We start from the raw sequence: 13,999 nt of genomic DNA, 5'->3' as shown, positions 1-13,999 counted from the left end.
TCCCAGGGAAAGAGAATTGGGAGCATGAAAGAAAGAAGCAGTGTGCTCCTTGCCTGAGCCAAAGACCCGCAGAGCCATAAGAGAGTTTTTGGGAGCAGCAGGATTTTGCAGAATTTGGATCCCTAACTATGCACTGATGGCAAAACCCCTGTATGAAGCTACTAAAGGAATGGAACAATCACCAATACAGTGGGGCCCAGAACAGAGAGCTGCTTTTGTGCAATTAAAACAGCATTACTGCAGGCACCAGCTCTGGGACTGCCAGATGTAACCAAACCATTCACCCTGTAGTCCATGAAGAAATGGAATGGCTGTGGAGTTTTAACACAACAACTGGGATAGGCATCGTCCTGTAGCCTATTTTTCAAAGCAAATCGATGCAGTGGCAAAGGGATGGCCTGGATGCCTGAGAGCAATTGCTGCTACTGCTCTTCTAGTCAAGGAAGCTGATAAATTGGCTTTAGGCCAGACCTTGCAAGTAAAAGTGCCTCATCAGTGCTGCATTTGATGGACTATAAAGGGAACTATGGTTCACAAATAGCAGAATGCAAAGTACCAAGCCATGCTGGTGAAAACCCTAGAGTCAAATGGGGATATACTACTACCTTGAACCCAGCTACACTCCTTCCTGTAGATCCTAATGGGAAGCCAGATCATGATTGCATCCAAACCATGGATAAGTATATTCCAGCAGGCCAGATTTGAAAGATGTGCCATGGCCACACCAGAGGTGACTTACTTCACTGATGGAAGCAGCTTTGTACAAGATGGAGTGAGATATGCTGGATATGCTGTTGTTACACTGAACAAGGAGATAGAGGTAGGCTCATTGCCCACAGGCTCTTCTGCACAGAGGGCGGAGTTAATTGCTCTCATCAGAGCCTGGAATTAGCAGACAGACTCACAGTCAATATTACACTGACTCAAAAATGCTTTCACCACCTGCATGCTCATGGAGCCTTATAAAGGAAAAAGGATCAAACTCAGCAGGAGCCCCTATCAAGTATGGAGCTGAAATACTGGTGCTAGAAGCAGTTTGGATCCAGAGAGGGTGGCAGTGATGCACTGCAAAGGACATCAAAAAGGATCTGGACTAATCACTTTGGGAAACAAGAAACAGACCAGGCAGCAAAAGGGAGCATTCAACAAACATGAAGTTAAAGCCCTTAACATCATAGCCCCTGTTTTCCAGATTTCATTGACAGATATGCATCCAAAATACAATGCAGAGAGGATCGGATAGCAGAAAAGGAAATGCAAGGGAAGAAAACTCAGAAGGGATGGTGGCAGCTGCCAGATGGAAGGATTTTTGTTCCAAGAACTCTGGCATGGGAAGTTGTGACTCAAGCACATACCACCTCTCATCTAGGGAAAGTGGCACTGAGCCGGCTGCTGGAGAAACAACTGTAATAGATGGACTACATACTGACTGCAGTAGCCTCATCAAGGTGTCCACTGTGCTAGGAACAACCCAAGACAAGGGCCTAGGAGCCTCCTGGAATCCAGCACAGAGGTATCACGCCATTTGATACACTAGTGGTTGACTTTACTGAGATGCCTAGAATGGTGGCTACAAGTACTTACTGGTGTTCGTGGACCACCTCCGGTTGGCCAGAAGCTTATCCTTCAAGAACTGAGAAAGCCATTGAAGTTGCCAGGGCCCTATTGAGAGACATCATCCCCAGATATGGAATGGTCATCATAGGATCTGATAATGGCCCTCCTTTGTAGAGAAAACCCTGCACAGCTTGTCTAGCTTGCTAGGCATCACAATGGAACTGCATTGTTCCTATAACCCTGGAAGCTCAGGCCAAGTTGAGAAATAAACAGAACCTTAAAAACCCAATTGGGAAAGATCTGCCAAGAAACCAAATTGAAATGGACTCAAGCCTACCTTTGGCTTTGTTTAGACTCAGTGCATTCCAAATAATGCAACAGGACTGTCTCCTTTGAATTAATGTATGGCAGACCTCCACAAATCCTAGATGGAATAAGGGGGGACATTGGAGAATTAGGGAGATCAGCTCTGTTTCAAGAGGTCCAGGAACTGGGAAAGACTCTGCACAAGTTAAACCAATATGTGCAGAGCAAAGACCACCTCTGCTCCAACTAGATTACACTTGTTCAGTCCGGGAGATGAAGTATGGCTAAAAGAATACAAACCCAGTTCTTTGAGTCCCAAGTGGAGAGGTCCTTTAACTGTCTGCTCTCCACCCCCACCGCTGTAAAGTTAGCTGGAATAAGCCGTGGGTACATTGGACCAGAGTTAAAAGAGCTGCCCTCAATGGAAATCAGATCTGGATCCTGATAACCATTAAAATTAGTTTTCAGAAAGTCCCAGAAGAAACCTCTGCGTCCCCCCTCAGCGGAAGGAGGGTGGGCCACAGGTGAGAGAGATCATCAGCGCCTAGCATATAGCCTGACCGGAAAAGGGCTATCGACGCCGGCCGAAGATTAAGAGGAACGAAGTTTAAGCCCCACTTACAACCGAAGCTGAGTGGCTCTACTTCGTCATCAATCAAGAAGAGCTAGGCTGCACCCACCAGGACTTCAGGTGCCTAAGCCAGCTCCGCCGAAAGAAAAAGATTTCTTAAGATTATAGCAAAATGCTTCTATCACCTTTTTTACTTTTAGATGCTTTTCTGTATGCTTTTTGATGATAATTGGGTTTGCTAGAAGGTAAGCCAGAATGGAGTACAATGAGTTTTCACCAGCTAGTTAACAACATATCTGAAATAGCTAATAACCAGTTGTTGGGCCTGTACACATATGCCCCCACACAAAATGAAAGGATGGCCAGTGAAAGTGTTTTTCACTATGATTTTAACAGGCTGGAATCAGCTGAAATCCACACACTACACAAAAAGAAGCAAAACAAGTATAAAAGATTCAAGCCAATTCATGTTATCACACCAAGCAACAAACCCAAGCTCTCCTTTGTGTGTTAGAAGTGGCAAGAAATTAAGGTAAAGCAACTGTTCTAAAGCACACCCTCGAACACGCATAAATGTGGGAGACTATAACAACTGCACACGCATAATAGTGTTGAGACCGGGATGTCTATACATCAGACCATATAGAGACATCTTACCTGTGAACGCCTAGACCCTATAGTGGGTTGGATGGCACTCTATGGAAATGCTAAAAATACTGCTCCAATAAACAGAGTTCAGGAGCAAGAAAGAACACCACAATGTGTTCCTATAGGTCTCCCACAAGGATTTTACTGGGTGTGTGGGGATTGGGCAGGGAAAATATTGCCACCGGGGTGGAATGGCACATGCACAATAGGTGGCCTAGCTCCGGCAGGCATTTCCTATCATCCCCTAGAACAGTCCAAAGGAACATGGCAGAAACAGTTTGCATGGCAAAAACAATTATAGAACACCGAGTCCGCAGAAATTAGACCCAAAACTGGGTTTTGATCCTGGCAACACCTATTGACAGACGTTGAGACTTCTTGCTGTTGGAATTCCAGGAATGGTGTGCGATGGAATATAGAACAGATAAGAAAGCTGTCAGCACACTTAGAGAGAGTGGCAAACTCCCAAGCAAAAGGTTTAACTGCTGTCCAAATTGAAATAAACTCCCTGGTGGTGAATTAGCTAAACACAAACTTGCTTTAGATTACTTGTTGTCCGCCAAGGGGGACTTTGTGTCTGGCTTAATGCAACATGTTGTCATTTTATAAATCAGTCTGGATTGGTGGAAGAAAGTGTGGAAAAGATCCATGAAGTGGTCAGAGATATAAGAGCTGGCTATGAAAAACCTGGAGAATTCTGGTCATGCTAGATAATTTACTACCAAATGGCCAATGGATCGAGTCTGCTCATGTCCCTGACCATGATGGTTTGGTTGGAATACTAGGATGTTTGTGTTTACCATGCATTGTGAAGTTTGTGGAGACAGAAATTAGAGGCTGTGATTGAACAAAGCAGCTACTCAAGTTTGTGCTGTTTTCAATTTGCAAACCCAAATAGAATGTTGGAACAACAATATATAACTGAATGATGATATTAGCATAAGATATTGATAAATATCAAAGGGGGGAATGAGATAGAAGATTTTTAAGGTTTCATATTTAGTATGCTATAAATGTAGTAAATAAAAGGTACATGCATTAGAATGAATTCGAGAGGCCCAAGAATGCAAATAAGAGTTCAGAGTGGACCCAAGGCTCTGACCTCGGGGATCTGGAAATTGTTGTTAGTTAAAGTTAGCAGAGAGACATGGATCCGGGAGAAGAGATAGCTCCGCAAGGACTAGAAGGGGGGCAAGGACAGATAAGGCTAATGGAAGGTGCTAAAATGTACCTTTAATGTATTCATGCATGTACCCTGATTGTACGAAAATCCATATGTTTAACTTTACTATCCAATGGGATATGCCAGCTAAAGTTTTTGTTTCTATCCTATATAAAGCAGCCATTTTCCTTGTTCGGCTTGGGATCTTTGTTGGAATGTGAATTCCTCCCAGAGTGACAGCTGTCTAAAATAAACAACTGTGTTTTTGCAAATCACTTGGTCCCCTCTTCTGATTCTGTCAGACCGGGTTTGCTGTGAGTCAAGTGGAAGTGTTTTATCAGTTTTCTACTACAGACCAGAAAGGCAGCTCTGTTTTTGCCAAATCTTGGAAGACAAGTGGTCCAAGGGGAAAGGCCTCACACATTATCTGCTGGATTCTCTGTTGCTATTTTAATGGTTTATGTTTTTAACAGTTTTAAATTTTCTGACAGGTTAATTACATTTTTAACTTTTATATGTTGGTGAATCTTTAACTATGGGCTTTCCAGACGGCCCTTTGGGACGTCCGGAGGACTCCCATTTTAAAAAGGGGCGTCTCTTTTAGACGCCCTGGGCCCTCGTACGGACTCCGTCCGTACAAGATGGCGCCGGCCTTTCACTGGCCGGCGCCATCTTTACGCATCGGACGCACAGCGTCCAGACGCGTCGCGCCGCTGCTGACGTAGCGAGCGCGCCCCTGGCGCCTCGCTACGTCGCAAACGCGACGCAGAAAGAAGCTCCATTTTGGAGCTTCTTTTTCGGTCCGCGCGGGATTCGGGCCGTCTATAGGCTCCGGCTCCCCCCGGACCTTCTGGCGGCGGCGGCAGACCGCCGCAAAGCGGCGGGTGTAGCCCGCCTATAACTCTTTTTACTGTTAAAAGCTTCCTTGAGCCACAAACTGGCAAAAAGGCAAGATACTGAATACACAAATAGGTCAAAGACATAGTATTATTGGCTGTAAAAACACCATCCTGTGTTTTTTCTCTTGGTGGAATCCTAGGTATTTCACTTTTTGCTGGCATATTTGGGCCTTTTTCCTGGAGACTTTGTATCCTGCATGCCACAACAGTTGTAGTAGTTCTTTCGTTGCTGCCCAACATTCTTCATATGAGTCTGCTGCCAACATTAAATCATCTACATATTGCAGCAATACTCTTTTCCCAGGTATGGATGGGAATTGTTGCAGGTCTTGACTAAGGGCAGATCCAAACAAGGTTGGAGAGTTCTTCCATCCCTGTGCTAAGCGGCACCAACAGAATTGGCTCTTCCTTCCAGTTATCCCATCTTCCCATTGAAAAGCAAAAATCAGCTGACTTTTGGGTGCTAGTCTTATACAGAAAAAAGCATCTTTCAGGTCCAGAATGGTAAAGTGGGTTGCACTTGCAGGAATCAAGCCCATTAAAACATATGGATTTGGCACTACTGGATGTATGGTCACTGTGGCTTGATTCACTAGTCTTAAATCCTGTACTGGCCTGTAATCATTAGTCCCTGGTTTAAGAACCGGGAGAAGGGGCGTATTCCAAGGCGACTGACAAGGTCTAATGATGTTGTGTTGCAGCAACCTGTCTAAATGTTTTTGGATTCCGATCACGGCTTCCCTTGGAATAGGATATTGTCGGACATGTATTGGTGTTACTCCTGGCTTTAGTTCTACTTCCACAGGAGCTATGAATCTTGCCATCCCTGGTGGGTTGTCTTCTGCCCAAACTCCTGGTGTATTAAAAGCTTTCCAAGCTTCAGGATTCTCTTGTACTATATAGGTTTGGAAACATCTCCACTCCTCTTCCATAGGGCATTGCAGTGTTAATATCTTTGGGCAGACTGGCATTTTATCAGGACCTCTAAAAATCACATTGGAAGTCCCATCAGTCTCAAAAGAAATTTGGGCTCTCATTTTAGAGAGTAAGTCTCTTCCCAGTAGGGGAACTGGGCATTCAGGTATGTACAAAAACTTGTGGGCAACTTGATGATTTGCAAGATTAAAAATTCTTTGTTGGAGCAGTGGTTTTAGTTCTTTATAGCCAGTAGCGCCCACAACAGGAATCTTTTGATTCGTCTCAGGGGCAATCTTCTTTGTAACTACTGACCTATCTGCTCCAGTATCAATCAGAAAGGAAATCTCTTGACCTCCCACTTTAATTCCGACCATAGGTTCTGGGGGGGTCTCATTAGTGTTAGAACCCGGTCCCCTTCATTCATAGCTTTCTTCTATTTCTGCTCTGCCTATGAATTCATCCTGGTAATTTTGGCCTGCCATGGGTGGTGGTGGAGGGGGAAAACTGTTGTCCTGATGGTAGATGTTGTTAGAGATGTGTCCTCTCATCCCTCTAGATCCTCTGGGTCCTCCACGTCCTCTTTTATATGGACAATCCCTGAGCCAATGTCCAAAAGCCATGCATCCCATGCATTGATTAGGATCCACTCCACTTAATGGTCTTTGTCCTCTTCCCTTTACTCTTGCTTCTGCTCCTGGGCGAAAAGTGACCCCCCTTCCTCTGGCTGCAGCTCCTCTCCCTCTCTGTGCTGTGTCTGTGCGTGCTCCAGTTAGGGCAGCAGCTAAGAGATCTGCTTTTTGCTTCATGCGTCTGTCTTTTTCTTTCCTCTCTTCTTGGTCTCTGTTTACAAAAACCTTTTGGGCTATCTCCAACAGCTGGGCTGTGTTCATCCCTGCAAAACCCTCTTGCTTTTGAAGTTTCCTTCTTATATCAGGGGCACTTTGGGTTACAAAAGCCACATTTACCATCTTTCTATTTTCTTCTAAATCAGGGTCACATGGGGTGTATTTTCTATATGCATCATACAGTCTTTCCAAAAATGCTCCTGGCGTTTCATCCATTTTTTGTATCACCTCTGCGGGTTTTGTCATGTTAACAGGACGGACAGCTCCCTTTTTTATTCCTGCTATAATACGTGCTTGGTAATCTTTTAAAAGCTGGAGCTGAGCATCATCATTTGGATCCCAGTTTGGCTCTTCAAGAGGGAGTCTAGCTCTGATCCAAGCAGTTTCATCTGCAGTTCCTTCAGGAACTAAGGAGCGCACTATGCTTTCAGCATTTGACATTATTCGTCTCCTTTCCTCAGTGCTAAACAAAGTCATTAAAAGCTGTTGACAGTCTCTCCAATTGGGGTTATGTGTGGCCACAATAGAGGAAAACAAATCCATCATGGCTTGAGGCTTTTCTGTATAACTAGGGAAGTGTGTTTTCCAATTTAGCAAGTCACTAGTAGAAAAAGGTGTGTACACTAGGACATTTCTAGTGACTACATCCCCTTGGTTTTGTCCTGGGACAAAGTGTGTCACTTGCCTTAGGGGCATCAGAGCAGCTCCCTGGCCAGAGCTAGAGGAACTTATACTGGCTGAATCCTCTTCATCATTGTCATATTTTCTAAGTGCATATTTCTTTGAATCCTTTTTCTTTTTGGGTTTCTGTGTGACTGTGGAACTTGGCAACTCTGGCTTTTCCTGTTCTGGCTCTTCTTTCTCCTCTTTCTCCTCTATGGGTTCCTCTGGGGGGGTCTCACCCCTTTCTTCTAAGGATGGGCCACTCGGCTGGGGCAATACTTGAGGAGGGTGAGGCTGTTCAGGAGGTGGAGCTGGAGCTGGAGCTGGAGCTGGAGGGGGGTTATTTGGAGTTTGATTGAGCCACCGAAAATATGGTGGAGGGTCGAGCAGCAGCTCCTGTCCCTCACTAGAGTCAGTAAAAACTGGTTTCTGGGTGGCTGCAAAAATTGGCTTCTGTGTAGCTAGCTGTGGCATTGATTTAGCTAGTAACAGCTTTGAAGACTTCTCAAGACATTTCTTCAGCCAAGGGGGATTGCTTTTCACAACATTTCTCCAGCACTCTATATAGGGATATTGGTCTAAAAGGCCATTGGTGCTGTCAGTGATCTTGAAATAGACTCTCATTATAGTGTCCAAGCATAAGGTGCCCCCTGCTGGCCATCCAAGATGAAAACTTGGCCAAATAAATTCACAAAGTGTTTTCAATGTGCCTGGAAACAAAGGCTGTCCAAATTCCTGACTGAAACCTCTCTTGAAATTGCGTAGCATGCACTCCAAAGGAGTTTCAGGCTTGCTATTGCAGCCTCCCATAACCTCCCACACTATTCAGACAGACAAGAAACAATTGGGATAGGGTTTGATCAGTTGGTAAGGGGTCCAGCCTGATCGACACAATAAGGGTTAAAACAATCTCGCACCTTGTCACTGGCTTGTACACCTGGAAATCAGCAGAGTTGCCCCTGCCCCAGCAAAGCTGGACAGCATGTATCAAGAACCGCAGCAACCAGTCACTCACAACAAGAGACAGTCACAGACAGTCTACCTCCCCTCTCCCAGTTTGCTTGCTTCCTCTCTCTAGGGGCCTGGTTTCTGAGTTTTGGCAAAAGGCTTCTCTGGGCAGAAAACCTTCGCTACTGGCTCAGCAAACACAGAAAGTGGTTCCTTACTTTCACTCGCGTTCAGAAGTTCTGAACCGGTCAACGGGGCCCCCTTTTCTTTGTGTACACCTATCTCAAAATTCCCCTTTCATACTCCACCTGATCCTGTAGAGGCGCCTCTTTCCCCGATCTGTGTTTCCAATTCACGGCACACCTGGCGTGGTCCTCTGTGGCTGAAGACTGTCCCCTGCGGTCAGCAAGGGATCCTATGTCGGCCCTTCCAAGCAAAAGGTTGGATGCGCGCAGAGCTTCGATGAAGACCCGTCGCTGCCTCAGGAGACAGCTTCCTGCCGGCGAGGGAGGAAAAATCCTCCACCCTTCCAAATCTGCTTGTCAAAATCCGAACTCACGGCACCAAAAACTGTAGTAGAAAACTGATAAAACACTTCCACTTGACTCACAGCAAACCCGGTCTGACAGAATCAGAAAGGAGGGGACCAAGATGAATTTGCAAAACACAGATTGTTTATTTTTGACAGCTGTCACTCTGGGAGGAATTCACATTCCAACAAAGATCCCAGAGCCCCGAACAAGGAAAAATGGCTGCTTTATATAGGATAGAAACAAAGAACTTTAGCTGGCATATCCCATTGGATACAGTAAAAGTTAAACATATAGGATTTTCGTACAATCAGGGTACAGATGCATGAATACATTAAAGCTGAAAACTCCACAGGTTGCACAAGACTCCGTTGTTCAAGGCCTTTGCTTAGAAGGGCAGGGTGGTCTGGGGGGTGTTTGCAAATCTCCTTAAACATTCCACTAATGCATGTGTCTGAGGCCAGAGGGGGCCTGAGAGACCAGGTTCCAGGATGGAGAACGGAGGCTCGGTGCCTGGGTGGGTTTGCTCTGTCAGATGCTCAGTTGGCCTCACTTGCCCCTTTGCTTCTTTTCCAGGTGAGGCCAACGCCATCCTGGCAAAGGCTCAGGCCAAAGCAGAAGCGATCCGTCTCCTAGCAGCTGCCCTGGCACAGCAGGTGACAAGGGAAGAGGCATGGCAAGAGGGGAATTGTGTTGGCCAGGCCAGGGTGCCACCTCTCCCAAACCCAGGGGTGGGGGGAGAGTTGGCCTTCATGTTGCTAGGGTTCTTCCGTCCCCCTTTGGTCTGCTTTTGAGTCCTGAGTTTCTCTCTTGGGCTAAAGCAGACACCATAAATGTGGGTTGGGGATGAGTGTTTCTTGGGTCATCAGCATACCTTCCTCCAGACCCTGGGTTTATCTCCTTTTTTGATCACTCTGTCCTGGAAATTTCCTTTGGAAGGACAGCAAGTGGGAGCTTCCAGATAACTCCTGCTTGTCCTGCTTAGAGCCTCCCCAGGCAGAAAGCCAGCAGTGCTCCCTCTCTCACTCACTCCAAGCCCCTTTAATCGACCCATTCTTGCAGACTGCAGGCATGCTTGCTCTTGGGGCATTATGGAAGCAGGCATAGGTTATTATTATTATTATTAACCTTTATTTATAAAGCGCTGTAAATTTACACAGCACTGTACATAATTTTTTTAGTCAGACGGTTCCCTGCTCTCAGGCTTACAATCTAAAAGACACGACACAAAAGGAGAAGGGAGTGGTGGTGGGGAATAGGATCAGGTCCAGCAGATCTTCTCCACCTCCGAGGCTTGGACCAAGGTGACCCTCTCCTGTGGAGGGATGGGCAGTAGGTTGGATTGGCCATGATTCTGCAGTGGTGGTCTCATTAGAGGGGAGGGGTCTCCTCCTCTGGCCAGTCGCTGCATTTCTCCTAGTTGATATATGGACAATCTGCTTTGAAAACAAGCAAATGACAGGTGCTGTAGTGAAAATCTGCCTAACCTGAGATTCACCAAACCTGCTTGTACCCAAGAGGACTCTGCTTTTTAAAACCTTGCTTTGTGTAGGGCAGAGACAGCCGTACATACTTTGCAGGCTAGGCAGTGGCATGGAGAGTGTCTCTACAAGGGGGGTGCTTTTTGGGTGGGGAGGCAGAGGCCTCTGGACTTGGCTGGTTCTTCTTCCTCCCATGCATTGTCCTTGGCTGACTTTCTCTCTCTGCCTCCTCTAGAACGGCAATTCGGCGGCCTCACTGTCCGTGGCTGAACAGTACGTGAGTGCCTTCTCCAAGCTGGCGAAAGAGTCCAACACTGTCCTCCTGCCTTCCAGCACAGGAGACGTCAGCAGTATGGTTGCCCAGGTCAGTTTGACATGTGAGCAGGCAGGCCCCTACCTGGAATATTGTGTCCAGTTCTGGGCACCACAATTCAAAAAGGACATTGAGAAAGTAGAGCATGTCCAAAGGAGGGTGACTAAAATGGTGAAGGTCTAGAAACCATGCCCTATGAGGAACTGCTCAGAGAGCTGGGGATGTTTAGCCTGGAGAAGAGAAGGTTAGAACCCCAGCATATAATGAGGGTCCACTGTATTTGAAGGGATGTCATGTTGAGGAGGGAGCAAGCTTGTTTTCTGCTGCTCCAGAGAACAGGACCCGGAGCAATGGATGCAAGCTACAGGAAAAGAGATTCCACCTCAACATTAGAAGGAACTTCCTGACAGTAGGGGCTGTTCGACTGTGGAACACACTCCCTTGGAGTGTAGTGGAGTTTCCTTCCTTGGACATCTTTAAGCAGAGGCTGGATGGCCATCTGTTTGGGATGCTTTGATTGTGATTTCCTGCATGGCAGAATGGGGTTGGACTGGATGGCCCTTGCAATCTCTTCCAACTCTATGATTCTATGATAGCAAAGGCTTGAGCCTTTGCCAGGATGGCGCTGGCCTCACCTAGAAAAGAAGCAAAGGGGCAAGTTTGCACCTGTTGGCTGTGGTGGAATCACTGGGTGAAAGAGGAAGGGAATGTTAATCTGCAGGTATGGCTTTTCAGCTGCAGAGAGGGAGATGTGAGCCAATCCACCAGCCACTGGGTGTCAGAGGGCAAGAATCTGTACAACCCCTCGAGGGTCTTTCTTGGAGGTGGGAATTGTGTGGATGTTGTGGGACTTCAAATCCTAGAAGCCCCTTAGCCAGCATAGTCAGTGGAGAGAGATATTGGGAGTGGCAGCCAAATAACAACTGGAAGATTGTATGCTTTCCCACCACTGCTCTATCTTGCCTTGGCCTGGCTGTGTGACTGTGTTTGTGGGGCTATTCACTGACCTTGCCTTCTTTCTCCCCCATAGGCCATGGGGATCTATAGCTCCCTGAGCAAGGCCCAGCCGGCAAAGTCCCCAGAATCCACGAGCGCCTCCTCCCTCCAGCCACATCCACCTTCCAGCATAGAAGAATCTGAGATGGAGCAGTCGAGTGCCAGCTAACGGAGATGCCTGCAGGCACTGGGGCAGAGGAGCAGCTCTCCTCACACCCTTGTGCCTGCTGTGGGACATCTTTGCAGCCCCTCTCCTTGGACTCTTGTGTCCTCCCCACCAACACACACACACACCCCTTTGTTTTCTAATTTGAATTGAATCATGTAATAAAGGGAGATGAGCAGGTCCTGGTCTGCTTTCTTGCATGGAGCAGCAAATGGAGGTGTTTCTACCCTTGGCATGGGATTTTATAATTTGGGGGAAGGATGCTGTGAGAATGTCCACCCCTGATGAAGAGGAACGGGCTGATCCTTTATACACTGTATGCAAAGGAATCTTGTAGCATCTTTGAGACTGACTAAGCGAGAGAAAGATGTTAGCATAAGCTTTCATAGAGTTAAGTCTACTTCCTCAGATGCATAGAATATACCCTGTTTTTGCCTAAGTCGGCTCCTCCTCTCACGGCTTCTTCCCTGAATAGCATCCAACTCTCATAAGGTAAGTAGTTAACCACAAGGGCAGATCTGACAACAGAGCACTACACCCAAAAAAATGCACCCCACCTCCAAACAGCTTGCTTGCTGGGCGTCTCCACTACTTGAACCTTTATTTCAGTCCACTGACCTTTGGTTCTTGAGGCTGATGCTTATGGCTGTGAAATTTGGAGCTCAGCCTTCAAAAGCAGGAGGAGAGCTAGTTTGGGAACCTTGGCTGCCATGTCTCTTTTGGCCACACAGGCCTTCCCTAATTCTGTCAGCCTCTTGCTTCCCAAAGGGAACAACGTGGCTTCCTTGAGTCCCATTGTGGGAACAAACATGGCAACCTCCAAGATCCTGCATGTCTAGTGCATAAAATAGGGGCCAAGAATAGAGTGGGCAACATTCTTTGGAAGGAGGGAATTAGCCGTCTTATTAAAAATAATCATTGTAAGCCGCTCTGATAGCCATTAGGGCTGAAGGGCGGGGTATAAATGCCATAATCAATAAATAAACAAGCCCCTGTTGGCTCAGCCCAAGAGAAGCCGGGGCTACAAGAGCTTAACTGAGGTGGAAGCTCTCCTTGTCTCATGGATTGACTTGAGGAAAATTTCAGCTAAGTCTGAAAGGAAAGCATGAGCCAACCGTGTGATGTGGCAGCAGAAATGACCAATGCAATTCTAGGTTGCATCAATAGGAGTATAATGTCCATATCAAGGGAAATTATTGTAACCTGCCTTGAATCTCTTTGTGGGAGAGAGGCAGGATATATATCCTTGAAATATAATTAAATAAGTCACCATCCCACTCTGTTCTAAATCGGTGTCAAACCGGATTATTCCTCCCGTGTGGATACAGCCTGTATTTGATTGTGAATTTTTCTGATGAACTTATCTGTTGAAATGCTTTGTTGGCTGCAAGAGACACTGAGCAAGACAAATGTTTAAAATTGTACTTTACAAGCGACATACAATGACATCCCAAACCCACAAAACAATGATCCTTTAATCGGCCAACTAGAAGCACAAGATACGAGTCGATCTGGCATTTTGTGCGTTTTGGCTAACAGACTGAAAGTCTCAGCGTTTTGTGGATTTGGGACGTTGTTGTACTTTGCTCTATGGGCAATATGGCTACCCCTGGATATGGCTGCTAGCCACACACTCTTGGCTGAATCTATGTTCAAATTATACGATGTTTAAATAGACCTAATTTGCCTATTGTGCTGAAATCAAGGGCCATTGCTCACCGGATCTGCTGTCCTTTCCCCCTCCAAGAAACAAACATGCCCTGAGCTCTGGGTGCGAGTCTTGCCTGCAGATGGTCCTGAATGAAAAAGACTTTTGAGGGTTCCAGCCTATCCTCCTATTTGCAGAGAGGACAAGAAAAGGAGGACCTTTGGGAATGCCTCCTGGGCAGTAGATGGGAGTGTAGGGCTTGTCCTGGGAAAGCAGGACGTCTGGTCACCCTGAATGGAGGGCCTTTGGGAATGCTTCCTGGGGGATGTAGGACATGTCCTGGGAAAG

The 13,999-nt window shown here is 46.5% G+C and overlaps 1 protein-coding gene and 1 pseudogene across 1 annotated transcript; one reads left to right on the top strand and one right to left on the bottom strand.

The window, feature by feature from the left end:
* Positions 1 to 13,999, bottom strand: part of LOC121924167 — a 121,658-nt pseudogene that overhangs the window by 34,623 nt on the left and 73,036 nt on the right.
* Positions 9,524 to 12,183, top strand: LOC121924179 (stomatin-like protein 2, mitochondrial). Its single transcript, XM_042455363.1, has 3 exons — positions 9,524 to 9,703; positions 10,764 to 10,892; positions 11,872 to 12,183. Exons 1-3 carry the CDS (start codon positions 9,539 to 9,541, stop codon positions 12,004 to 12,006), a joined length of 429 nt encoding a protein of 142 aa, XP_042311297.1. The 5' UTR covers positions 9,524 to 9,538; the 3' UTR covers positions 12,007 to 12,183.

Source organism: Sceloporus undulatus, chromosome 2 (assembly GCF_019175285.1).
Source record: "Sceloporus undulatus isolate JIND9_A2432 ecotype Alabama chromosome 2, SceUnd_v1.1, whole genome shotgun sequence".
NCBI classification, from domain to species: Eukaryota; Metazoa; Chordata; class Lepidosauria; order Squamata; family Phrynosomatidae; genus Sceloporus; species Sceloporus undulatus.
The sequence above is the reverse complement of the archived record's forward strand: the minus strand, read 5'-3'. Positions and strand labels throughout refer to the sequence as shown.

What these genes read in the sequence shown, in the direction of transcription:
- LOC121924179 (XM_042455363.1), top strand. Translation starts at nt 9,539, where the DNA reads ATGGAGAACGGAGGCTCGGTGCCTGGGTGGGTTTGCTCTGTCAGATGC. An exon ending in CAGCTGCCCTGGCACAGCAG is followed by an intron (nt 9,704 to 10,763) that starts GTGACAAGGGAA and finishes TGCCTCCTCTAG; the next exon opens with AACGGCAATTCGGCGGCCTC. An exon ending in TCAGCAGTATGGTTGCCCAG is followed by an intron (nt 10,893 to 11,871) that starts GTCAGTTTGACA and finishes TCTCCCCCATAG; the next exon opens with GCCATGGGGATCTATAGCTC.